At 38.5% G+C, this 25,563-nt stretch overlaps 1 protein-coding gene across 1 annotated transcript in view; it reads left to right on the top strand.

Moving 5' to 3' along the window:
* Nucleotides 1-25,563, top strand: part of CNTNAP4 (contactin associated protein family member 4) — a 304,206-nt gene that overhangs the window by 251,279 nt on the left and 27,364 nt on the right. Inside the window, exons 16-21 of the mRNA XM_075931856.2 lie at nt 1,202-1,372; nt 4,548-4,766; nt 15,429-15,668; nt 17,853-18,077; nt 19,836-19,969; nt 21,143-21,230. Coding sequence (XP_075787971.2) covers nt 1,202-1,372; nt 4,548-4,766; nt 15,429-15,668; nt 17,853-18,077; nt 19,836-19,969; nt 21,143-21,230 — 1,077 coding nt within the window. The remainder of the gene's footprint in view (nt 1-1,201; nt 1,373-4,547; nt 4,767-15,428; nt 15,669-17,852; nt 18,078-19,835; nt 19,970-21,142; nt 21,231-25,563) is intronic.

Raw genomic sequence — 25,563 nt, 5'->3', positions numbered from 1 at the left:
CTCTCAGATGGCCAGACCTGCAGTAACCACATTCGAAGGAGAGAAAGCAAAATATAAGGTGAGATGTAGTCACGCCACTATTGAACAGAGGAGGCAATAGATACACCAAGCAATAAGATTAACATGCTAATTTCCATGAGAAAAGAATTTCTCTATAAGAACAGAATGATTCCCTCCAAACCAGAATGATTCCAACCCACTCTAAAACTCCCCGAAAAAATAACTCAAACTGAAAAACTGCAAAGACTGTTGAAATCAGTGGGAGAGTTATATGAGGATCAGTAGAGATCCCAAATTCAAATCCCATTGAAGTCAAAGGGAGTATTCCCACTAACTTCAATGGGTTTAGATGAAGCCTCTATGGGCACAATGTGCTCTAGACATCTATGTTGCAGATAAGAGAAATATTTAGAAATTAGAGATTTTTCAAAAATGAAGAGTGCTTGGAACTAAAGTAATATTTTTTCATATATTTCATACTAAATCACAGCATAAGCAGGGCTATATGCACTGGCCTTGTTCAATTACGTAATAAGATATTGAATGCCTCGTTTGATTTAGAAAGCAATATAGCTTATTAAAAAGATAGTAAGAAATCTGTAATAATAACAAGGTGTTTCTAATTGGGCATCATGAATGTAGAACACTTCCTCCATTAGATTTAGTTTTATTAGAGAATTTAGATAGGCTTTTGAATAGTGCAGAGCAAAATTCAACAAATCATACTTAAATGGTTGATGATGGAAAAATAATAACATTGGAATCTATGGAGCTGATCTTGTAACTATTACTCATCTAGTCATATTGACTTCACTTGTACTACTTGTGAGAGTATAAAAGCACTATGAGTCCCTAAAGGGCAAAATACTGTGGACACTAGTTAACTACTTCCAGAGAAATCAAGAGACTTATTCTACTGCCTTCAAGTTAGTGGAAGAACTCCTGTTGCCTTCTACTACTGCAGGGTCTTGCTCTTTGTATATAAAGAAAGCTTTTTGTCTTTTATTGTAAGGGACAATTCTACCAAGCATCATGCACATAACATATTATAGCAGGGCTGTGATCACCCTTCACATAATATCAGTGTTTACATGTTCTTCTAAGAGTGGGTGTGTTGCTTCATTAGTTGTAAATGTTAAAACCATATAAAAATAATATTAGACACTGCTGTTTCATTTAATGTTTTGTTTTGTGTAACCAGGGACCTTTTGGAATTCAGCCTCCTTCAATACTGAGACCTCATATCTTCATTTCCCTACTTTCCATGGAGAACTCAGCGCAGATGTGTCTTTTTTCTTTAAGACTACAGCTTCCTCTGGTTTGTTTTTAGAGAACCTGGGAATTAAAGACTTCATAAGGATAGAGCTGCATTGTAAGTCATATTTAATAAAGGGGGTTTTGGTTTTAACTTTCATTTAGATTGACAAAAATAGCACTTTGGAATGCTGAAGCTCAAATGAGAGAACACCACATTTTCCATATTAGGCAATAGTGTCATTTAATTGTCTTCAATTAGAATGGTGTGAATTGGTGTTAAGTACACTGATATAATAGGCTCAGAGAGTCATGAAATACAAGAAACTTCAATAACATACTCTGGTTTAGTGTTTCAGAGCAGAATCTCAAAAGCGATAATGACATGCTTGTAGGATGTTGATGTTCCAAGCTCAAGATGCTGATACTTCAAAACAAATGTTATAATGATGTGGAATACACCCGTCCATATTAGGAAAGCATTGAATGAATACTAAATAGGAGAAATTCAGTCACCCTTCATGCAAAGAATCTTTCCAATTCAGTTGGGATACGTCTAGATTACAGGCTTTGTCGACAGAAGCTTTGTAGACAGGTACTGTCAGCAAAGCTTTTGTCAACAAAGAGCATCTAGACTGCATCCAGTTCTGTCGACAAAGCAAGCCGCTTTGTTAACATGAGAGTGTAGACGCAAAGGACAGTGTAGATGCAATAACGCCTTCTGTCAGCAGAACTCTGTCTACAAAAGGCGTTATTCCTCATAGAATGAGGTTTACTGCTGCCGAAAAACTACCGAGTTCTGTCGATGTTATGTCAACAGAACTTGGCAGTAGTGTAGACGCAGGTATAGTTTTGTCAACAAAAGTCCACTTTTGTCAACAAAACCCGGTAGTCTAGACACAACTTGGAGATCATAAGACCCTTATGTATTGTCAGAAATACTTGTATTCAGACACACCTATTTCATGCCTACTCCTACCATTGCAATCCTCATAACTCTTCTTCACACAATGCCTATATTATTCACATGATAACTTATGACTAGTGAAATCGGAGGGAAGAAAGTTAGTTGTGGTAAACCCATTGCTCAGTGGGACCAGTTTTGACACTGAGTGGCTTTAAAAAACAAAGAATAAAAAAAACTTTGCCCCTGTTGTGAAGGATTTAAAAACTAATCTTAGCTTCATTCACAATCATTTGCATACAGCCACTTGTAAATAGCTTAGTTAATAAGGGTTGTTTGTAGAGGTGACCGAGTTCTGTTTGTGTAATGAAGATAAGATTGTTTGGATCTTATTGCTCCTTTGGTCACAGAATTTGAAGGAAAAATAAGGGAGTCCCTTATATTGAGATTTGAATTATAGTAAACTTTGATACTGACAGTGGTGTTGACATATTTGTTAACAGGGATTGATTAACTGTAACTATTGAGTGGCTGCATCCTTTTCATTTTGAGAGATCTCATAATAAAGTACTGGGTAAATGCAAATAGGCCCCAAGGATTCTCTCAGAGTAGATCCCATATTGTTGCTCTTCTAGCACCACTAGAAATAATAGTAGGGAGTATTGGCTTTAATACTTCAATAAGTTGATTTTTAGCTATCTTTTTTCATCTCTTTCGGTCTCTAGTCTAGAAAGGAATGTATTCAATGTGTAGCAGAGATTGGGATGCAACTGAAAGTTGGGTGACTGAAAGTTAAATCAGACAAAAACTCAGATAATGCTCACAGGAAGTGAAAAACATTGTAAGGGGTAACAGAAATGATATCTGTACTATGAAATACAAAATACAATCATAATTGGTTTCTAAGGCACATTTGGTGCCTTAGAGCATCTTGGCTGTTCAGGTATCAGCAGTTCTCCAAAGAACTTACTGGCATTTGAGAAGGAGCAATGGAATGAATGGTTTAGAGAGAACACTGATAAGGAACTTTGTGTCTTAGAATCATAGAGCTGGAAGAGACCTCAGGAGGTCATCAAGTCCAGTTCTCTGCCCAATGCAGAACCAATCCCAACTAAATCAATCCATCCAGGGCTTTGTCATATCTGTGTGGATCTCTTTCACCATGAGGTTGTATTACTTCAGAGCATTTGACATAGGCTGCTTCTTCAAACCATTTAGGAATAGCAGTTAATGCAGATTGTAGTGGCATATTTTTGAAGTTGCTTCACACAGAGATCATATTACATATAAGTTTCATGAACTACATAGCAGTAGCTTTCACATACTTTTTGAGTAACACCTACATTCTCGGCTTTGATGTATTAACCCCTATTTATATGTGTTTTGAAAGATGAACACATTGAACAACTGCTTTTAGTACAAATGCTAAATTTCTGGTGCTAAATATTTCACGGTGTCATTTGAGTTTTATCACTGTATATTAATATTTAATATGTTTAACTCTAAGTTACCAACTTGCTCTTAACATGGTATCAGCAGTTCCGTGTAAATCAATGTCTTATGCTTGATTTGTTTAATAATAAATAATGGTGATTAATATGTCAAGTTTAAGATAGTATATAAAATATGGGGATATATTATACATGATTTAAAACTCATTTTGACAGTAATATACGGCACTGCATAGTTGCTAACACAGGAACAATTTTATTATTTAGTATTTTATTGCTTGCATGCAGCTTTACATTTGTCTATAAGTAAGTGATCTTAAGATCTTAAGATATTTAAGGTTCTATCCTTAATTTTTTTTTCTCTGAGTAAGGTTCATTAGATAAAACTTCTTATTAGAAAACCCTGTTCTTTTAAGTCATAAAAGTTACCATCTGTGAGGAAAGATGTTCCCAAAACCGTCTTCTAAAATATAGAAAATAGAAGTTAGCTTACTGAGTGTCTAACTTGTTTTTGAAAAAAATAATCAATGGTACTGATAATTACAGTGTCAAGGTGTCAACAGCCAATTAGCATGTTGTCAGGAAATATTTTTTTATTCACACTGAAAACTAAAGAGGTTTGCACAGTCACTGTTCCCTCATACTTGCTATGATGACATAACCTGCATTCAAGCTGCAAACAAATTATTGCTCTCAGTAGCTAATAGTGTGAGGCTGGAATATTCCTCCATTAAAACACCCTCATTGCTGTGGAAGTTTTGTCCACAAAAACATGTTACCATGCTATCATAAACAAAAGAAGAAAATTATATGACAGGTGTTTTGAGGAACTAGTCCTCTCTACCATTTAATGAATTTATTTTTATGACCCAAGATTCAAAACTTCCTTGTGGGTGCGAGCTTACTTAAATAGACGGATGCTCATGTATTACTTCTAGCTCCATCTGCAGTGACATTTTCATTCGATGTGGGAAATGGACCATTTGAAGTTACAGTGCAATCACCCACTCCTTTAAATGACAACCAGTGGCATTATGTGAAGGCTGAAAGAAACGTCAAAGAAGCATTGCTACAAGTGGATCAGCTACCCCAAAGGGCTCTGACTGCACCATCTGATGGGCATATCCGTTTGCAGCTGAACAGTCAGCTATTTGTAGGTGAGTGTCCCCTTTTTTCCTTATTACATGCATGTGAGGGTAGAAGAATTAGTAGCAACCAGTGGCTTTTAAATACAGTTAATATAGTGTGATGAAGATCTTAAAATAAAAGTGGGAGAAATACAATATTTTCATTCTACTTACAAATTCAAGACTTGAGCCTGTAGTTCTTCCTCAGGCAAAATTCACATTCGATTTAATTGAATTCTTGACCGAGTAACAACTGCAGGGTCTTGACACCCGCCTTTGGACTAGCACTTTTAATAAAATAAATATGCCGGTGTTAATTAATATGCAGATCATCTGAGGGAGGCTGTGGTTTGTTCTTTCAAAACCCATAGCAGGGCAGATATTTATTTCGGTCACCATACAGTCATGCTATAAGGGCATAACAACTGGGATTTCTTGCTGATTGGTTCTGGGTCTGGATCTGTTCAATATTTCATCAATGATTTAGATAATGGTATAGAGAGTACACTTATAAAGTCTGCGTATGTTACCAAAGTTGGAAGAGTTGCAAGTACTTTGGAAGATAGGATCATACTTTAAAATGATCTGGACAAACTGCAGAAATGGTCCGAGGTAAATAGGGTAAAACTCAATCAGGACAAATGCAAAATACTTCATGTAGAAAGGAACAATCAATTGCATACATGTCTACCTATGTGCAAATTGGGTACCTTATTTTGAGCTTATTTTGAAATCGACGGCTGTTCCGACAAGTCTCTTAATCCTCATGGAATGAGATTGTCGTGTGGTTCGATTTGTTTTAGATCCAAGGGAAACCAGGACGCTCCAGGACTACTTAACTACTTTCTTATTTATTGCAAGCTTTAAGCAGTTAATACAGTTGTTTAAGTTTTACAAGCCTTAAACACAATTACTATACAATTTAAACCTTAAATACTATAGATTCTAAAGCAATAATGCAGTGCAAAGCAATGCAAAAGCAATTACTGAAAGATCTACTATAATACAATAATAAAGCCTAATTCACTTACACTTCACCTGTGTACTTTCTACAGTACCAGGCAGGAGGTCGTGGTTCCTTTTCTTCCCACTCAATGGAATGCCATACACTGGGTCGCCAATGTGAAGGCCTATTTACTTCGTTACATCGAGCAGGATGTGTGGGTCAATCCTGCCCATTCCCTCCCATCGATTGTTCTTACTAAGCCCAATTTATAGCAAAATGAGACTTGGTCACTCTAATAATATTTACCAGTTGATTACGTATTGTGCAGGATATGTAAAATACCCAGTGCCCCTATTTGGGGTACAGACTCCTCAGGATGTTGCTTAAAACTGTATGTGTAGTTGACAGTTTTATGACTTCATCTGTAATTTTTCTTATCAGAACAAAAGTACCAGTACAAGGTTGCTTGTACTGTGTTCTTGACGTGGTCTTGCGTACCATGGTTAATCTGCATAGTTATTCAAAACAATTCCTGACTCTCACAGCTTCCCTTATCCCAAAACATGCCTGTGTGCTTATGTGCACCAGACTTGAGCCAGTCTGGGCTTTACTTTTAGGGATTTGCAGTCAATCTCCCAGAGTTCAGTTTAGTGGGTCTAGTGAAGACATGCTAAATCAAACGCAGAGGGCACCCCAGTCGGTGCTGGTACTCCAAAGGCGTAAGGGAAAATGACAGGATCATTTGCTCCTGTCACCCTCCCCCTGTGTGGATAGCAATTTAAGACACGTCAACTCTAGCTATACAATTCACATAGCTGGAGTTGCATATCTTAGCTTAACCTTCCACTCCAGTGCAGACCAGACCTAAAAGTTTGTTACAAGGAGGAGGGAGAAAAATTATTCTTTGTAACCTCTGATAATAGGACAAGAAGCATTGGTCTTGAATTGTAGCAGGATGGTTTAAGTTGGACCTTAAAAAATTTGTTTATAACCATCAGGGAAGTTAGCTACTGGAATAAATTGCTTAGGGTAGTTGTGGAATCTCCATCACTGGAAATTTTTAAGAGCATCTGCTACATGGCCCTTGGCCCTCTCAGAGTGCAGGGGATTGTACTTACTGAATTCTTGAGATTCCTTCCAGTCCTGTGATTCTATACTTTGGGGAAGTGATTTTTACTGAAAAATCCTATCATTTTCTATCTTCTACTTAATATAGGTTGAACCTCCCTTTCTGGCATCCTTGGGCCTAGAGTGGTCCCAAACAAGGGAATTTGCTAGATTGGGGAAATCAGGCTTTCCAGGCTCTCCCAAGGCTCCCCTCCTGGCAGCTGCCCTGGGAGATCCCAGAGACCTGACCTCCTCTGGCCCAACTGCCTGAGTCTCCTGCCCCCAGCCTGCTCACGGGGCTCTGCTCCCTGCCCCCAGCTCCATGCCTGTAGCAGCCGCACATGGGGTTCCCCTACCACATGTGCAGCGGCAGCAGCTGCTCCCAGGGGTTCCCCAGCCCCTGCTCCTAGGGGGACCTCCACCCCACACCCTCCAGCAACAGCTACTCCTGGGAGGTTCCCCAGCCCCACACGTGGATGCAGCTACTCCTGGGGTTCCCCAGCCCCACACACAGATGCTCCCCAGGCTCTCTATCCTCAAGTCACTGCCCCTGCAGGCTGCCACCAACCAAACTGGCTCTATTTCCAGCTGCTCTCAACCTTTGCAGCTGGGACTCTTTGATCTAGCAACATCCGTGGTCCTTTCCAGACCAGGGAGTCCTAGACGAGAGACGTTCAACCGGTATATGGAGGAATTCCCAGTAATATAATTAAATTTGTGCTTGTGAAGCTCTTTGAACATAGAAATGCGATATAAGTGCTGTGTGATATATAAATGTTAGTAATGTCCACAAAAAATGCACAGTATTATTTGTTGGTAACATAAGCTTCATGTAATGCCTTTAAAAATGTAGTCTTGAAGACAAGATAATTATAAGACAAAAAGCATTGAGGGGTCCACATTAGAGTTAGTTTTTGTTTTTGTTTTGTTTGTTGCATACTTGGGAGGAGTTCGCAATTAAACCAGAGAGGAACAGGATTGTGGGCCAGGTGAAAGATAATTCTTAATGGAATTATTTTATTGAAGAGGAACTAGAGCTCCGTACACAGGGATTGGGATTTTGTTTTGTGTGTAGAGAAGCATGCCAATAGTAGTGGGATAATGAAACAAATGGGGTGGTGAGGCTGATGTTTTTGGCAAAGGGAGGAAGATGCAGAAAGAAAGGAAATATGAAATGTTGGCCAGAGCGGAGTATCCTTAAATGTGTTTAAAAATAGGGACAAGTGCATTCAAAGGAAGAAACTGAAAGGGTGACTGCTGTTTAATAAGTGACAATGATCTCCTGTCATATGGTGTCGCAGTATAATTCCTGTAGCATAAACAGTTGAAATTAGATCAGTTTGAATTCTGCGAGTTCTAGATTATTCAACCTGTATCCAGAATTTGGTCCACAAGAGTTACAAATGGTCTGATCTCTGCAGATTCTCTTGAAGTTTTATACAGAGTAACCTAGCTATTTCGTAAGTATTTATGGGTGACACCTCTCTGCCAGCCTCAGTATATAGAGTCTTCCAACTGCTTTTGCACTATAGAGGTCTTCTGCCCTCTACCCCAACCCCAAAAGTTCCTTTGTGGCCTAAGAGCAATAGTGCTAATAGATGGAACTGGATCTAGTGAGCCCCCACAACGTCAATGTTTTTTTGCTATTGCTCAAAGTTCTGTAGGCTGTGTAGTTTGTAGCAATGGTCCCACACTAAATCAATGTGGCTACTGCTGGAGTGGTCTGGAGCATGGCTTCAGCTGAGTGGTTGCAACCACATCTCCCTTTTTATATAGAAACAGGCAGGCCAAAATTCAATAAGTACTATTGCCACCTGTGTAACAACACCATTTAAATTTGGCTCAGCCGCCCCTCCACCTAGATAGCCAGGTGCCTGAATGAAATGGTGTTGCAACCTGGCATGTAGGAAGCCTCTCCCTGTATGATGAATTGCAAGGAAGTCTGTTGAAGTTGATTCCTTGTGTCACTGTGTGGATAAGAGATACTGATGATTCCTGAAGGAACCTGTTGAGGGTGTGGAGTGAATGTTATGGCAGGAGTGTGCTGGACTAGGTTGAGAGCTTATTAATGAGGTTCAAACCTACTAACTTTTGATTCCTAATGGCTTGCAAGAAGCTGGTGGCTAACTACTGAAGAACAGGGTTGTAAAAAGCCATATGCTAAGCAACTAGAGGAGCTAGTGAATAGGAGATCCAAAAAGGGAGTTTTTTGAGAGAGTTGAGCGGGGGTATATGAGAGGCAGATACCCCAAACAAACATACTCTAAATAAGAAAATACTAGGTCACTCATCTTCTCTCTGTGTGACAAAATAGCAAAAGAAATTCAGTATTAATAGGTGCAAAGAACTACACAGCGTTAAAAAAAAAACCAAACAAAACGATGTCCAAAATTCTTGTTACCACTGAAAAAGTAGAATTATTGAGTTTTTATGGATAGTTTTCTGTAAACATCCACTCAGTGTAGGACAGCAGTCAAAAAGCTAATGGAATGTTAAGAGCTATTTGGAAAGAACTAGACAATAAAACAGAAAATATCATAATTCTGCTATATAATTCCTTTGTAATTCCACACCTCAAAAACTGCTTGCACTATTCACACAAGAGAGTCAACCTGCTGGGTGGCTGTGAAAAGCAAAAGATATAACTGTTCATAATAGAATTAGAAAAGTTCAAGGAGGATAGGTCCATCAGTGGCTATTGGTCAAGATGGCTAAATGACACATCCTCATGCTCTTGGTATCTCTAAACATCTGAATGCCAGCAGCTGGTATTAGATGAGAAGGGACAGGTCATTTGATCTTTACCGTATTCTGTTCATTCCTTCTGAAGCATCTGGCACTCACCACAGTTGGAAAACAGGATTCTGAACTAAATGGAACATTGTTCTGACCCAATATGGTTGTTCTTATGTTCTACTTGTATATTTTGTCTCCTGTACATATACTGGTTGAAATTGAAGAGAACCAATTTAAGAAATGTTAACTTCTTTTCTGGATTCTTTATTAATTGATACATGCAAATGAAACTCTTCCTTGTAAGAAATGGATTTTGTCCTGTGGGAAAGGCGCACATTGATAATATACCCTAGATAACTCAGGCTGCTGTAAAATGATACATTGGTGACCATATTTTTCACTATTTTAAATACCAGTTTATGTCTATATTCCCAATGCTAGTCAATGTCATTGTCCAGCAATTCGCTTATGGGCTTATTGACCTTTGAGTGGAAATAATGGTAATTCATTTACCCAAACAGTTTCGCATCTTTAGACCCATCTCATATTCTGCAATAAGAATTTCAAAAATGGTTTTATTTTTTAATCTGAATAAGCAGTCTGACTTGCTTTCTTTGGATAAGGTATAACATTTGGTAATTTATAACCACATTTAACCTTGTTTTAGTTACAATGTAGAATATCTTAAGTATACTTATTATTGCACTGTCAAAAAATTGCTGTTTGCTTTCATTGAATTTTTCAGTCCCTGGGCCAAATAGAATCATCATCCATTATATTTCAATATTTTGCAATCTTTTAAAGATTTTTGCAATTACTCTTTGGAGCAGAAGTCATGCAAAGTGGCATTTGCTTAAATGTATAATATCCAAATGGAACAGTAAAAGTTTGAAGGAATGCAAATGGTTTATTAGAGCTTGACCAATCTACTTTTACTTGCCCAATTGTTTTCCCACATCTGATAAAGGGAATGTTTTGCTTTATGCCATTTTTGGCTTTAACAAATTCCATTTATATTCCATTACATAGATCAATGTGAATCTATACTTTATTTTGCTTTACAGCTAACCCAGTCTGTAGGATACTGTAAGTTTTAAAAAAACTAGCAGTTTATGCAACTTGAACTTTTTCATTATTTTCTGTTGTCAGTTTTGTTTAAGGAATAATAAAAATGTTTTTTCTATTTTTGTTAACTGTACTATCTCTCATTACTTTTACTGTCTTAGTAGACAGTGAAAACATCAAGTTAACAATGAATATCAGAGACTTACGAAGGACATTAGCAGAGTCAATCATCACTAATATGTCAACTAATTTGCATAGTAACTACCATAGTTACTCATCAGATATCTTTTTCATTAAGAACATAAGAATGATCATACTGGGTAAGAACAAAGGTTCATCTAGCCCAGTATTCTGCCTTCTGACAGTGGCCAGTGCCAAATGACAAAGAGGGAATGAACAGAACAGGTAGTTATAGTCTACACTACAAGTTTTCTCTGCAAAAATATAATGAGGGACTCATTTGCATGAGTTGCGATCTCATTTGTATATTTTCAGATGATCCGGTTTTTCACTAATCCGGTTTGCGCAAAATCCCCTTTTCCCCTAAGATCCTTATGCCCCAAAAAAGGAGGTTTACCGATCTTGCAGAAAAAGGGGGTTTTGCACAAAAAGGAAACTTCTGCGCTGCTAGTTTTTGTGTAAAAAACCTAGCGGAAAACCGGATCGGCATAAAATATGCAAATTAGATTGACTCATGCAAATTAGTCTCTCATTAGCATATTTTTGGCCGAGAAAACTCGTAGTGTAGAGACAGCCCAAGTGATCCATCCCCTTTTACCTATTTCCAGATTTGACAAACAGGGTAAGCATATCAGAGAGGTAGACGTGTTAGTCTGAATCTGCCATCATGTGCCAACAATGCCCCTCTGCTATATACATCGGCCAAACTGGACAGTCCCTACATAAAAGAGTAAATGGACACAAATCAGATATTAGGAATGGCAATATACAAAAACCTGTAGGGGAACACTTCAATCTCCCTGGACACACAATTGCAGATCTAAAGGTAACCATCCTGCAGCAAAAAAACTTCAAGACCAGACTTCAAAGAAAAACTGCTGAGCTACAATCCATCTTCAAGTTTGATACAATCAACTAATGATTAAACAAAGACTATGAATGTCTAGCTAACTACAAAAGCATCTTCTCCTCTCTTAGAATTCACACCTCCAGACCAGCTACTAGAAGTGGGCCTCATCCTCGCTGATTGGATCCACCTCATCATCTCTAGCCTGATTCTCACCTGCATTTTTTACCTGCCTCTGGAAATTTCCACTACATGCATCTGACGAAGTGGGTCTTTGCCCATGGAAGCTTATGCTCCAACACTTCGGTTAGTCTATAAGGAGCCACAGGACTCCTCGTCGCTAGGTTAGGCATACCATCCCTGTTAATCCTGGCTAATTGTTATCAATGGACTTCTCCTCCATGAATTTATCTGCTACTTTTTTGAACTCATCTGAAATCTTGGCCTTCACAACATCCTCTGGGAAGGAGTTCCACAGGCTGAATGTGCATTGTGTGCAAAAATACTTACTTTTGTTTCTTTTAAATTGTCTACCTATTAATTTCATTTGGAAACCCTTCATCTTTGTGTTATGGGAAGGAGTATATAACTCTTTCATAGGATAATAGAATTATAGAATACTAGAACTGATAGGCACCTCAAGAGGTCTTTGACTCCAATCCCCTCCCCTCACAGCAGGACCAAGCACCATCTAGACCATCCCTGATAGGTCTATCTAACTTACTCTTAAATATCTCCAGAAATGGAGATTCCACAACCTCCCTAGGCAATTTATTCCAGTGTTTAACCACCCTGACAGGAAGATTTTCTTCATGTCCAACCTGAACCTATGGTTTAAGCCCATTGCTTCTTGTCCTATCCTCAGAGGCCAGGAAGAACAATTTTTCCTCCCTCCTCCTTGTGACACCCTTTTAGATGTTTTTAAACCCGCTATCATGTCCTCTCTCAGTCTTCTCCGTTCCAAATTAAACAAGCCCAATTTTTTCAGCCTTCCCTCATAACTCATGTTGTCTAGACCTTTAATCATTCTTACTGCTCTTCTCTGGACCTTCTCCAGTTTCTCCACATCTTTCTTGAAATGGGGTGCCCAGAACTGAACACAATACTCCAATTGAGGCCTAATCAGTGCAGATGAGAGCAGAAGAATAACTTCTTGCTCACAGTACTCCTGTTAATGCATTCCAGAATCATGTTTTCTTTTTTTGCAATAGTGTCACACAGTTAAATCATATTTAGCTTGTGGTCCACTGTGACTTCTAGATTTGTTTCTGCAGTACTCCTTCCTAGACAGTTGCTTCCCATTCTGTATGTGTGACACAGATTGTTCCTTTCTAAGTGAAACACTTTGCATTTGTCTTTATTAAACTTATTCCTATTTACCTCAGAACATTTGTCTAGTTTGTCCAGGTCATTTTGAATTATGACCCTATCCTCCAAAGCAGTTGCAACCCCTCCCAGTTTGGTATCATCTGCAAACTTAATAAGCGTACTCTCTATGCCAATATCTAAATCGTTGATGAAAATATTGAACAGAACTGGTCCCAAAACAGATCCCTGCGGAGCCCCACTTGTTATTCCCTTCCAGCATGATTGTGAACTGTTAATAATTACTCTGTGAGAACAGTTATCCAGCCAGTTATGCCCCCACCTTTATAGTAGCCCCACCTAAGTTTTATTTGCCTAGTTTATTGATAAGATCATGCAAGATTGTATCTAAAGTCTAGGTTTGCTACAACCACTGTTTCTCACTTGTCACAAGACTTGTTATCCTATCAAAGAAAGCTATCAGATTGGTTTGACATGATCTGTTCTTTACAAATCCATGCTGGCTGTTACCTATCACTTTATTTTCTTCTAGATATTTGCAGATGAATTCCTTAATTATTTACTTCATTATCTTTCCTGGGTTGTTCTTAGTTCCCTTTTTATAGATGGGCACCATATTTGCCCCTTTCCTGTCTTCTGGAATTTCTCCCAATGTCCATAACTTTTCAAAGATGATAACTAAAGGCTCAGATACCTCCTCTATCAGTATTCTAGGATGCATTTCTTGTAGACATCTAACTTTTCAAAGTAATTTTTAACTTGTTCTTTTTTCATTTTATCTTCTAAACCAATCCCATTCCCACTAGGATTCACTATGTTAGGATTTCCTTCACCATCAGACTTCTTGGTGAAGGCCGAAACAAAGAATTCATTAATCAACTCTGTCATTTCCACATTTCCTGTTATTGTTTCTCCCTCTTAACTGAGCAAAGGGCCTACCCTGTCCTTGGTCGTCTTCTTTGTTTGTAAAGTACATACACTTTGGATGGTATATAAATAACAATTTTTGATGTATTATTGTAATATATAATATTTATAAATTCATAAAACCAGTTTACGAGAAATATAAAGATTTTTCTAGATACTATACATTTTAATTCTTACTTAAGGCCATTGTTTGTATTTTTATTTAATAGTGTTAACGAACTTTGTAAAAAATGTATGCACATCAAAAATACAATCATTTATTTTTTGTGCAGCTAAAACCCAGAGCTCTCCCATGTTGATTTATGTACACTAAAAACAAGGTTTTCCACTGACGCTCCAAAATTATCCAAAGGAAGAAGTAAATATGTTCTTAGAATTGTATAAAAATGACATTGAGAAAAATGAATATAGGATAAAATAAATGTGGAAATGAATAAGAATTGAATTGTATAGTACTTGCTGTTTTTACCTAAAAAAACCTAATACCAAAAGCATGTTAGACCACCAATTATTAACAATGTGCAAGTGTTGTTCTCTCAGGGATTGTAGATTGCCTCATCTCTCTGAATACCATAATGAATAAGATGTTAGCTGTCAGGAGACATACTGTACAGAAACAATGGTAATCAAATATGAGACCACAAAGGAAGATATGTAAGTAAGATCAAAGGACTAAAAACCACAGTAGTCAGGTTTCACTTTAGTCTTTTTCCCTCCCCTCTTTTTCCAGCTGTAGCTGAGAACACTAAAGACTGGCTCTATTAAGGCTCGAGCAGCAGTGACAACTAAATATTGATGCTGACATAAAAGACTGCTGAGTGAAGTCTTGCAGTAACTAAATATTTAGATGGATCCATTAATAGAAAAAAATGGCTGAGTTCTTATAGTGCTCCTTGCCTAGAAAACCCAGTAAAGTCAATGGTATTTACTGATATAGAAAAAAATAGGAGAGTGGGCAGTAAAGTAGTGGTTGTATTCCACTTTAAAAGCTTAGTAGCACTGAAGTAACACTGTTAAGATAATGGAAAGCCCAAGTCATGTATGTAACTTAGAAAAGTCAAGCACAGAATCATCTGGAGAAAAGCAAATTATTCCCATCCCTCTAATTTTACAGTTGGGAAACTGAGGTATTGAGAATCTAGGTAACTTGACCAGAATCACAAAGGAAGTCTGCAACAGAGTTAGGAATTAAATTTGGGTTTACCAGATCCCAGGCTAGTGCCCTAACCACTGGACTATACCTCCTGTCCTCACATAGAGGTGTTGGTTTTTTTAAAAAAATCTCATGCTCACGTTTTTCTTCTGAGAATGAATATAATGTACCTTTCCTTGGTATCTTTTATTGTGCAAAAACTTTTCTTTTGATAAAAAGTTTGACCATTTTGTTCTAATTATTTGACAAAAACAAAAAACAAACAGAAACCCAAGGCATGTCCAGAGTTACTTATAAATATTTGCAGATGTATGGACCATAATGGAATGTTTGGGACTGTAAAACACACAGACTTTTCACACATCAATTCTTTTAATTTTAAAAGCTCATATTAATTTATTTCAGGTGGTACAGCATCCAGACAGAAAGGATTCCTGGGATGTATTCGTTCTTTGCGGTTAAACGGAGGAGCCCTTGACCTGGAAGAGAGAGCAAAAATAACCCCAGGAGTAGAACCAGGTTGTCCTGGACATTGTAGCAGCTACGGTAACCTGTGTCACAATGGAGGAAAATGTAGAGAGAAATACAATGGATTCTCTTGTGACTGCACTTTCTCTGCTTACACTGGGCCATTTTGTAAGAAAGGCAAGCATAAATAGTAACTATCACATGTGGCAGCATGTACCTACTGAGTATTGATTAGAGAATGATCTCTTCTGGCATTATGAATTATTGAAAATGATAATCCTTGCAAAGGATTCCAACTCATACAGTCTGGAGCAAGCACTATGGCACTATCTGAAGAACTTCGGTTTGCAAAAATGTCTTTTTAATTCATCTTTATTTAATGTAGAAAAATATGCTTTCAGCTGTATTTCTGTAGAGCCAGTGGCTAGTTCACTTAAACCCCATAATGGGTCTCCAAAGGATTATATTCAGTGTGTACTGTTTAAAGATGATACTCACATTACTTGAGAGGATCAGTGACCTTCCCTGCTTGATGCAGAGCTGCTATTGGGATCAAAAATGACCACTGCTAACTGCAGTAATGACTTTTGCTTATGCAAAGAGGGTTTAGAAAGCTGTTTGTCTGCACCTGCCAGATAATAAACCAAAGAACTTAAAAAGGAAGTCTACATAGTTTAGCCAGTTAATCTCGGTAAATGATTAAACTAGGGCATGTGAGCATTCTATTCTAGGTTTTGAGGCTGGAAAAATTATATGTTAAAAGATGCTGTCACATTTTTCAGTGTTTGCTTTCTTTTTATAAGATTCTACTTAAGCAATGTATTTTTAAAGTCAGTAAGCAAACTCCTTATTTTCTGCCTTCAAATCCAAATTTCAAAAGGGTGGTTAAATATGGGAGGGATAAGAGGGAGAGATCTGTTTTCCTGAAGGCAAGAGCTAGACGGCTTCCATTACTTGAAGGTCTCGAGAATATGAATGGGCCTGCAGTTAACATTTTCCATTCTTTGTGGTTTACATTTCTCCAGAACAGCTTGCTAGGGATATTGCACTAATGGTCAATGAGTACATCACTGATTTGAATTTTCAGTAATCATATAATGCACATAATATTTCCATTATTTTTGTTAGTCTGGTGAAATGAAGGCCTTGCTTCCACAAATTGCCGAGTGTCTCCTGCGATGTGCTGAGTGACCTCAACTCCCAACATTATCAGTGATCACATTCAGGGTCAGGCCAAAGAAGCAGAAATGGAGCAAAATGTGCTCTGTCATTTCTGTTAAGTAGTCAATGCATCCTCTCAAACACCCCTTACAGTAAAGGACTCATATACATTTAATCTGCAAAGGTAGTACATAGAACCCATTTTTGAGAAAGTATCAGCTTATGCATAAAAGTATCAATACATGATCAGTTTCTTGAAAATAAGGTTTGTAAACCTGAAAACCCAAGAAATTCCTATTGCATGATTTCATCTGACATTTCATTTATTTAATTTTTAAAATAACTCCCCCCAATATGGCACCTAACTATTCGGTTCATAGACTGGAGAAATAATATACTGCAAAAGGAAATAGGAACTTTTTAGCAAAAGCCATTTGAAAAATCCTATGATAGAGACATGTGAGATCCAGTCCCACATAGTCCATGGAAGTGCACAGCAGTAATCATGTTTGCAAGATAAGTCTCTTTATCCTGTTTAGGATTTGAAACCTCACTGATTGAGAAGTTTTAAACTAGACAAGGTAACATTAACCTATATACTGTAGGGACTAATCCTGTGCTACAACTGGAAGCATGGGATAACCTACCGTAATAGGCTTTCTTCATCTTCAGACTATATCAAAAGTACCATGGTCTAGGTGTTTTCACTCCTAGGTGGCATGGTAGTTTCCTAAATACCTTCAAGGTGAGAGGGCTGTGTGGAAAAGAGAAGATAACTCCAGTGTGTGTTATCTGTACCAGGTCTTTTCTACAGTGATTGATGGAAGACATTCTGTGCCCCATCCTATTCACTCTGCCCCCTCCTCCAACACCCAATCCTAAATCAGAGAGCATCTACACAAGGTCTGAAGGAAGGCAGGATTGTTCAGCAGAAATAGGCAAACACACAAACAGTCTCACAAAGAAGGGGCAATCTGAATGCAGACGTTCTCCTCCATGTGTGGATCGGTTGTTGGGAGGATAACCTTGGCCCATATTCTCATCTACTATACAGATCAACAGTGCTACTGATACTTCTTTTCCAGGTTAATCATAATGCCTATGAATACTTTTTAAAATTCTTTCTGTAAAAAAAAAAAAAGCAAAACTTTTATATTTGGTTGCAGGGTGTTAACAAAACTGAATTACATGTTGTTTCAGAGATTTCTGCTTATTTTGGAGCTGACACCTCAGTAGTGTACAATTTTCAAGAGTATTATACCTTAGCTAAAAATTCCAGTTCTCACGCTTCTTCTTTCTACGCTGACATGACTCTGACCAGGGAACTGATCACATTTACCTTTCGGACAACACGGACTCCAAGCTTACTGCTGTATGTGAGCTCCTTCTACAAGGAGTATCTCTCAGTTGTTCTTGCCAAAAATGGTGAGTTTTCAACAACAACAAAACCGAATGAACAAAATTACAACTAACCTTCAGACCTATGTAACTCAGAATTTCTTCTGATTCTCTTACCTGAATCCCAGACAAGCATGCATTTTTTTCTATTGTCACTTCCTTTAGGTGTGAGATTTATTTTTCAGCAAAGCCAAAACAAAATGCTTTCCACATGCAAAATTATTGCAGCAATACCTGATCAAAGTGATTTCTTCTTACAAAATTTTCTTAATCCACGTGGGAAATAAATGTGTAGCATTAATGCTGGAAATATTTTGCAATTTATAAAAATGTCCTAAATTATCTTTGCTCTTGACAGATGTTTACTTTAACATTCTTGCAAAGCACAGAAATGACAAACATATATAGCTTTGTGATAAACAATATTACACTTTATCTTGGGCTATGTCTAGACTACCTCCCTCTTTGGAAAGAGGGATATAAATTAGACATATCGAAATTGCAAATGAATTCAGGATTTGAATTTCACATGCTTCAGTTGCATAATCGCATCATGGTGTTTTTTTAAAAAAATGTTATTTCGAAAGTGAAACCGTGGTCTAAACGTGGTTCTTTCTAAAAGAAAAGCCTTTTTCAAAAGATCCTGTAAACCTCATTCTTTGAGGAGTACAGGATCTTTCAAAAAAGGCTTTTCTTTTCTAAAGAACAGCATCTAGACTGTGGTTTCACTTTCAAAATAGCGTTTTTCGAAAAAATGCTGTGATGCGATTATGCAAATGAAGCACGGAAAATTCAAATCCTGGCTCATTAACAATTTTGATATGTCTAATTTACATCCCCCTTTCGAAAGAGGGATGTAGTTGAGACATACCCTTGATTTTATATTATGTTACACTGGACTCAATAAACTTCTGCAAACTGTTACTGTTGGCCAAATTTTGACCAAACTGAATTCATATTAAGTCAATGGAGCTGGCTCATTTACGCCAGCAGTTAATTTTGTTCAGTATCCTTGTTTTCAAATGTTTGCTCTTGTTTTCCTGATTCTATGTACTTTGTCTGCCTTGCACAATACATTGGCTAATGTTATACCCCTATCTTCTAGTGAAAGATAGGGGTATAACAAATGAGATGTGTTCACGTGTTCGGGACTTAGAGTTTTTTGTCTAGCAGAAAGCAATACAATTACTTTTACAGCTAATAGAGATTCTCCCATATTTCAAATAGTGTAGGTTTGTGTTCTGAAGCATAGTCCTAAGAGCTGTCTCTTCTTAAAACATGAACTATGTAGCACCGCTACATAGTTTGGTAAATAGGAACACCAGCTGTTCAGGAACACCAGGCAAACATTTGGTAAACAGGAACACCAGCTGTTACACTTATCACAGTGTGGGAGAATACCATGTTTTTCTCCTTGTCCTGCCAAATCATCTCTGAGTTATAGATGCTATAAAGCAGCTCTTGGTTCATGGACAGTGCTAACTACTGTGGAACAACAGTTGATATGAGCTGCCGTATTAACTCACCCGTGAGGCTAAACTGTGGCAATTTGCTGTTCAATGATTAATCTTAATTTTGTAATCCAGACCAACTGTGGTTTCCAGTCATTATTTTTATTTCTTTCATTTCATTTGTTTCTGTTAATTAAACTGTTCCTTTATGCCAATTGGACATTTATACAACTTTTCATATCATGCATGTCTCAAAAGGGTGATTATTGTATATATCAGCTACACTAGCTATTTTTTATGTCCTAACTAAAAATATCCTACTCCATCCCTTCAGGAAGTTTACAGATCAGGTACAAGCTAGACAGTCATCAAGATCCTGATGTCTTTAGCATCAACTTCAAAAGCCTGGCTGATGGGATGCTTCACCATGTCAAGATTAACAGGGAAGAGGAAATGCTCTTTGTAGAGGTAATGCAGTAGTGAACAAAAAAGTGGGTTGTCATCAAATGGTACAAGAGACAAAGCAAAATGAGATAAATAAATTCAGTAAAAGTGTGTTTTAATATCCCAAAGAAATAAAGCAAAGCACAGCAGACTCTTGCTGCACTGTGCGAATCTAGGCGAAAAAAAATCTCTTTGAGGGTTTGACATTCACCTTGTCTGTTTTAAAAAGTCATTTCCACCTTCTCGTTTCATTTCAGTAGGCAATGAAATGATTTCTACTTCAACCTAGATTTTATGATTGCGGAACTCTCTACTAATCACTCCAACAATAAGAGATTTCAGTTATTCTGCTTACGTTAATGAGGGTACAAGAGAGCAGAACTGACAGCAGCAATTTAACAATAATTTAAAACAAAGTAATTGCTCTGGTTTTCAAAGAGTAGTACCTAAAGCTCTTATTTTCTTCAATAGGATTTGCAATTGCTCAGCACTTCCCTTAGGATTACAGAAAAACTTGCTAGGAAAATATGTTTGGACCTACATTGATTCATGATTTCTAGGGAAAGTGAAAGATAAGCTAACACAATTCTAATTTGTAAAAACTGGCATCGGGAAAAAGGCTGTATTGTAAAATAAATGTTGATGATTCTGAACAATACAAATAATATAATATATTTAGATAAGAACTAAATAATGCAGATATGCACTGTCACCAGCATTTCAAGGCAAGCAATTTATGTAATGATTCTGGGAGCACAGCTTTCATGGCATAACTTTTAATTGTTTCATGTATAAAGTTTCATTCTGAGATAAGCAAGAGTCTTATAGGGTTTTTTTCAAGTCCTTTGCATCTCTTCACAAGGCATACTAATTTTTCTGCCTATAGATGAATACAAAGGCATTATCTAAACAGTTTAGAAAAAGGAGAATTTTATACTAAGGTGGGGATACTTAAATATACCTCCGTCATAATCATAGTGTTCTGAAGAAGTTATACCACGTTGTTTATAAAATTGTCTGCCTTTTAATGACTGATTCATTTCTTAGAATTGCTATCCTCATCTTTATAGTATGATTGACAAGTTGTTCTTTTCTCTCTTTTTCTTTCATCTTCTCTCATCCTCCCCCCTTCCTACACATCCCAACTAAATTCTCTTCCATTATGCTACTTCTCTTTCTCACTGAACAATTTTGCAGATTAACCAGAATGAAAGGATGCAATTCATTCTGTCTTCAGGTACAGAATTCAATGCAATCAAATCCCTTGTGCTTGGCAAGATTTTAGGTAAGTAGAACACCATACATTTATTTCTGAAACATGGATCAAAATGTCATCATGCCACATAAAAAATAGCCCTATTCTTATTCAGAGACATTCATTGTCTTACATTTAATTAGACAATGAGTGACAATCAAGGTAGAAACTTCAGTCTTGTCAAAGTGCACATATAATCATGGGTAAGTGCTTACTGCAAGATGAGCAAGTGGATTCCATTAAAAATAATTTCACACTTATCTCTCTCATTTTGCAATCAAGCATAATGAAACATGGCATTTTTCTTACACTCTAGGAAAACTAAATCATGATCAAATCATATGTTTAGACCCAGGATTAATCATTAATTAGTTGATGTGGTAGAGATACTTCCTCTAATTTTATTTTGAACTGTGCAGCTTGGGTTAAGTTGTTGTGAGTTAAAATGTGCAGTGATGGGTTTTTTTAATTGATTAAGTTATGGATAGTGACCAAGTCACTTGTCTAGTAGTGACTTGTCAATAGCTGTCTGTTATATATCTCTCTAATAATGTTCCAGGTGGAATTTACCTAACCCCAGGTGCCATTCTTATTATTCCTGTCAGTTATATTTAATTAAATAAACTGGAAGGGATGATAACCATTCTCAAAGACAGTCTTCTTCATATTATTTATTATGAGAGAGAAGATTGACAGAACAAGGCGTACAAATGGGGAAAATTTGAAGGGAATGTCATTTCCTTAGTAGAGTAGTTAGAATGTTATTGTATCTCATCATGAGATTACTTGCTCTTCCAGCAATTTTTGACAGAAACATTTGGAAACAGCACTGTTTAGTAAAGAATGTCACTTTGACTCAAAATATCCATCCTCAAATATTTACAAACTTTTTTTTTAAATTAAGTATCTGTTTGTTTAAAATATCATTGTATGAAAGACAAGTATGGCTGATCCTAAATGCAGAAGACTGTGATTTGTTAACAGATCAGGAATTGAGTATTCATCATAAATCGCTATATAACTCCTTAGCGAATTCCGTACTGAAAAAAAATTCTGCACCCAATATTTTCAAATTCTGCAGATCTTGTCAATAAATAAGTGTGAAAGCTCCAGCATGGCAGCAGGGAATACAGCCGCTGGCTGCACAGAGTAAGCAAGTTTGGGAATATCTCTGAAGACCTCCCTGGAAACAGGGACTCAGCATTGAGGCTGTATCTGACACAGCACCAAGGTTGTGACCACCCCAAAAAAACCCGGGACACATTCCTAAATGCCAGGCACATGTAATATGGGTAGTGATAGAAATATAGCCGTGTTAGTCTGGTGTAGCTGAAACAAAATACAGGACTAAGTAGCACTTTAAAGACTAACAAGATGGTTTATTAGATGATGAGCTTTCGTGGGCCAGACCCAGGGTATGTCTACACTACCCCGCTAGTTCGAACTAGTGGGGTAATGTATGCATACCGCACTTGCTAATGAAGCCCGGGATTTGAATTTCCCGGGCTTCATTAGCATAAGCGGGGAGCCGCCATTTTTAAATCCCCGCTGCTTCGAACCCCGTGTAGCGCGGCTACACGGGGCTCGAACTAGGTAGTTCGGACTAGGGTCCTATTCCGAACTACCGTTATTCCTCATGAAACGAGGTGTACCGGTAGTTCGGAATAGGCACCCTAGTCCGAACTACCTAGTTCGAGCCCCGTGTAGCCGCGCTACACGGGGTTCGAAGCAGCGGGGATTTAAAAATGGCGGCTCCCCGCTTATGCTAATGAAGCCCGGGAAATTCAAATCCCGGGCTTCATTAGCAAGTGCGGTATGCATACATTACCCTCCTAGTTCGAACTAGGAGGGTAGTGTAGACATACCCCCACTTCCTCAGATCAAATAGTGGAAGAAAAACACTATTCTTCCACTATTTGATCTGAGGAAGTGGGTCTGGCCCACAAAAGCTCATCATCTAATAAACCATCTTGTTAGTCTTTAAAGTGCTACATAGTCCTGTATTTTGTAATATGGGTAGTACACTCAGCCTAGCAGGATCCAAGTGTGGAGGGGATTAGCGTGTGGGGAGGGTAGATCCAGAGGTTTTGGGGCAATCTGGGTGCAAGCAGCTAATTGGGGATCTTGATGCACTGCTGCTCATCTGGGGGTTACTTATGCAGAAATAATGGGAGTCTGCAGGGGAGCCTTGGTGATAGTAGTTAGGGATGGGGGAGAGGAGATGGGTGTGGAGGGATCAGTTGAGTGGTCCAGGTCCAGGAAATGGGGCTTATTAGGGTGGGGGTTCAATCGGTTTATAAGGGTTCCCCAGTTGCTGTTGTCAAGAGGATGACACATTCCAGGCTTATGCTCTCACAGTTCCTTTACCCAATTTTTTTTGTCATCTATCCTCCTTCCCCCTTGTCCACTCCCATGTCACATCCTCTCTCCTTTCTCTCGCCAGTGTAGCCCGACCTTATGCATCTCTCCTCAATTGCCTCCCTCTTCCACTGCCCTATTTCCTCTCCATTCCCAGTCTTTTAAGGTGATAAATCTGAGCATGTGTCCCAGATTGAGGTGTCATTATATGAGATTTTAGAACCTCTGGAGTTCCTGGCATTGGCCACTGTTGGAAGATAGGATATGGGATTAGATGGACCTTTGTTCTTACCCAATATGTTCTTTTGTCCACCCCTCTCCCCACCCTCCTTCCTTCCTTCCCCATTCCTTTGCCCTGCCCCACATCTCAAATACTGTGTACAGATGTAGTCGCCTTATCTCAAAAAAGATATATTGGCATTGGAAAAGGTTCAGAAAAGGGCAACAAAAATAATTAAGGTTTTGGAATGGATTCCATATGAAGAGAGATTTAGAAAGATAGTGACTTTTCAGCTTAGAAAAGAGGAGACTAAGGGGGATATGATAGAGATCTATAACATCATGATTGATATGGAAAAAGTGAGTGAGGAAAAGTTATTTACTTGTTCCCATAACATAAGAACAATGGGTTACCAAATGAAATTAATAGGTAGCAGGTTTAAAACAAACAAAAGGAAGCTTTTCTTCACACTGCGCACAGTCTGCCTGTGGAACTCCTTGCCAAAGGAGGTTGTGAAGACCAGGAGTTTAATAAAAAGAACTATATAAATTCATGGAGGTTAGGTCCATCAATGGCTATTAGCCATGATGGGTAGGAATGGTGTCCCTAGCCTCTGTCAGAGGCTGGGAATGGGTGACGGGAGAGTGACTGCTTGATGAGTCCCTGTTATATTCACTGCTTGTGGAGCATCTGGCATTGGCAGCTGTCAAAAGATTAGATACTGGGCTAGATGGACCTTTGGTCTGACCCGGTATGGCCCATGTTATGGTCTTATATTCTTATGTACATGGGCACTCAGCCTTGTACAGGTTGGATCTCTGTGGTCTGGGACTCTCTGGTTCGGTAACAGATATTGGTGGACCAGAGAGCCACAGCCACAAAGATTATGAGTGACTGGGAGTTCAGCCAATGTGGTAACCAGCAGCCTGCAGGGCCGGTCACCTGAGGGCAGGGAACCCAGCCAGTGGGCCAGCAACCAGAGTGAGGCCAGCAACTGGGGGCAAGGAGCCCTGCCGGCTTCAGCAGGCTGGTTGTGGCCTCACCAGGCAAGGGCTGAACTCCTCAGGCCGAGCCAGGGTAGAGGGAAGGGAGTCTCGCTGATGGGGAATGGAGCTCCACCCGCCAGAGGACAGGGAGCCCCACCATCCAGAGCAGAGTCTGCTGCTGGGAGTTCTGCCAGCCAGAATGAGGATAGGGACTTAGATTGGAGCCCTGCCAGCCAGCTAGGGGCAACACACTTGCCAGGCTGGTGGCCAACAGGTGAATTCTGGAAGATCCCCAGACCTGACCTCCCCTACTGTGGCGAACATGCTTGTCTGGATATGCTCAGGCCCCAGAGATGATGAACCAGGGGGGGTCTAACCTGTACAGAAACAGGAGAGAAAGAGAACATGACTGGCACTAGAATACAGAAGGCAATTTGCAGCTATAGAGTGAGTGAGCCCCCTCTCACTGGGCAGCTCTACACTTGCAGACAGGTCCTTTACATCCCTGTAGAAAATGACAGGGAGGCAAATTAATCTGCTTAATTCTGCAGATTAATCACAATGTTGTGCAGAATTCCCCCACACATAGCATATGGGATATATTTATATTCCTTCTATAGGTTTGTAGAAACACTGTTTTATACATTACCTCCCCATAAACAGAAATTTTAAAAAGTGTTTCTTAAACCCATTTACAAGGCTTTATTTTACTGCCTAGTGTCTAATGTGCCCCTTGTGGTACATTAGCTCTGGGAATAATGACACAGATTTGGTAAGTCAGTGTTTCTGCCAGAAATAC

Source organism: Pelodiscus sinensis, chromosome 6 (assembly GCF_052426305.1).
Source record: "Pelodiscus sinensis isolate ZL-2025 chromosome 6, ASM5242630v1, whole genome shotgun sequence".
Classification (NCBI taxonomy): domain Eukaryota; kingdom Metazoa; phylum Chordata; order Testudines; family Trionychidae; genus Pelodiscus; species Pelodiscus sinensis.
The sequence above is the reverse complement of the archived record's forward strand: the minus strand, read 5'-3'. Positions and strand labels throughout refer to the sequence as shown.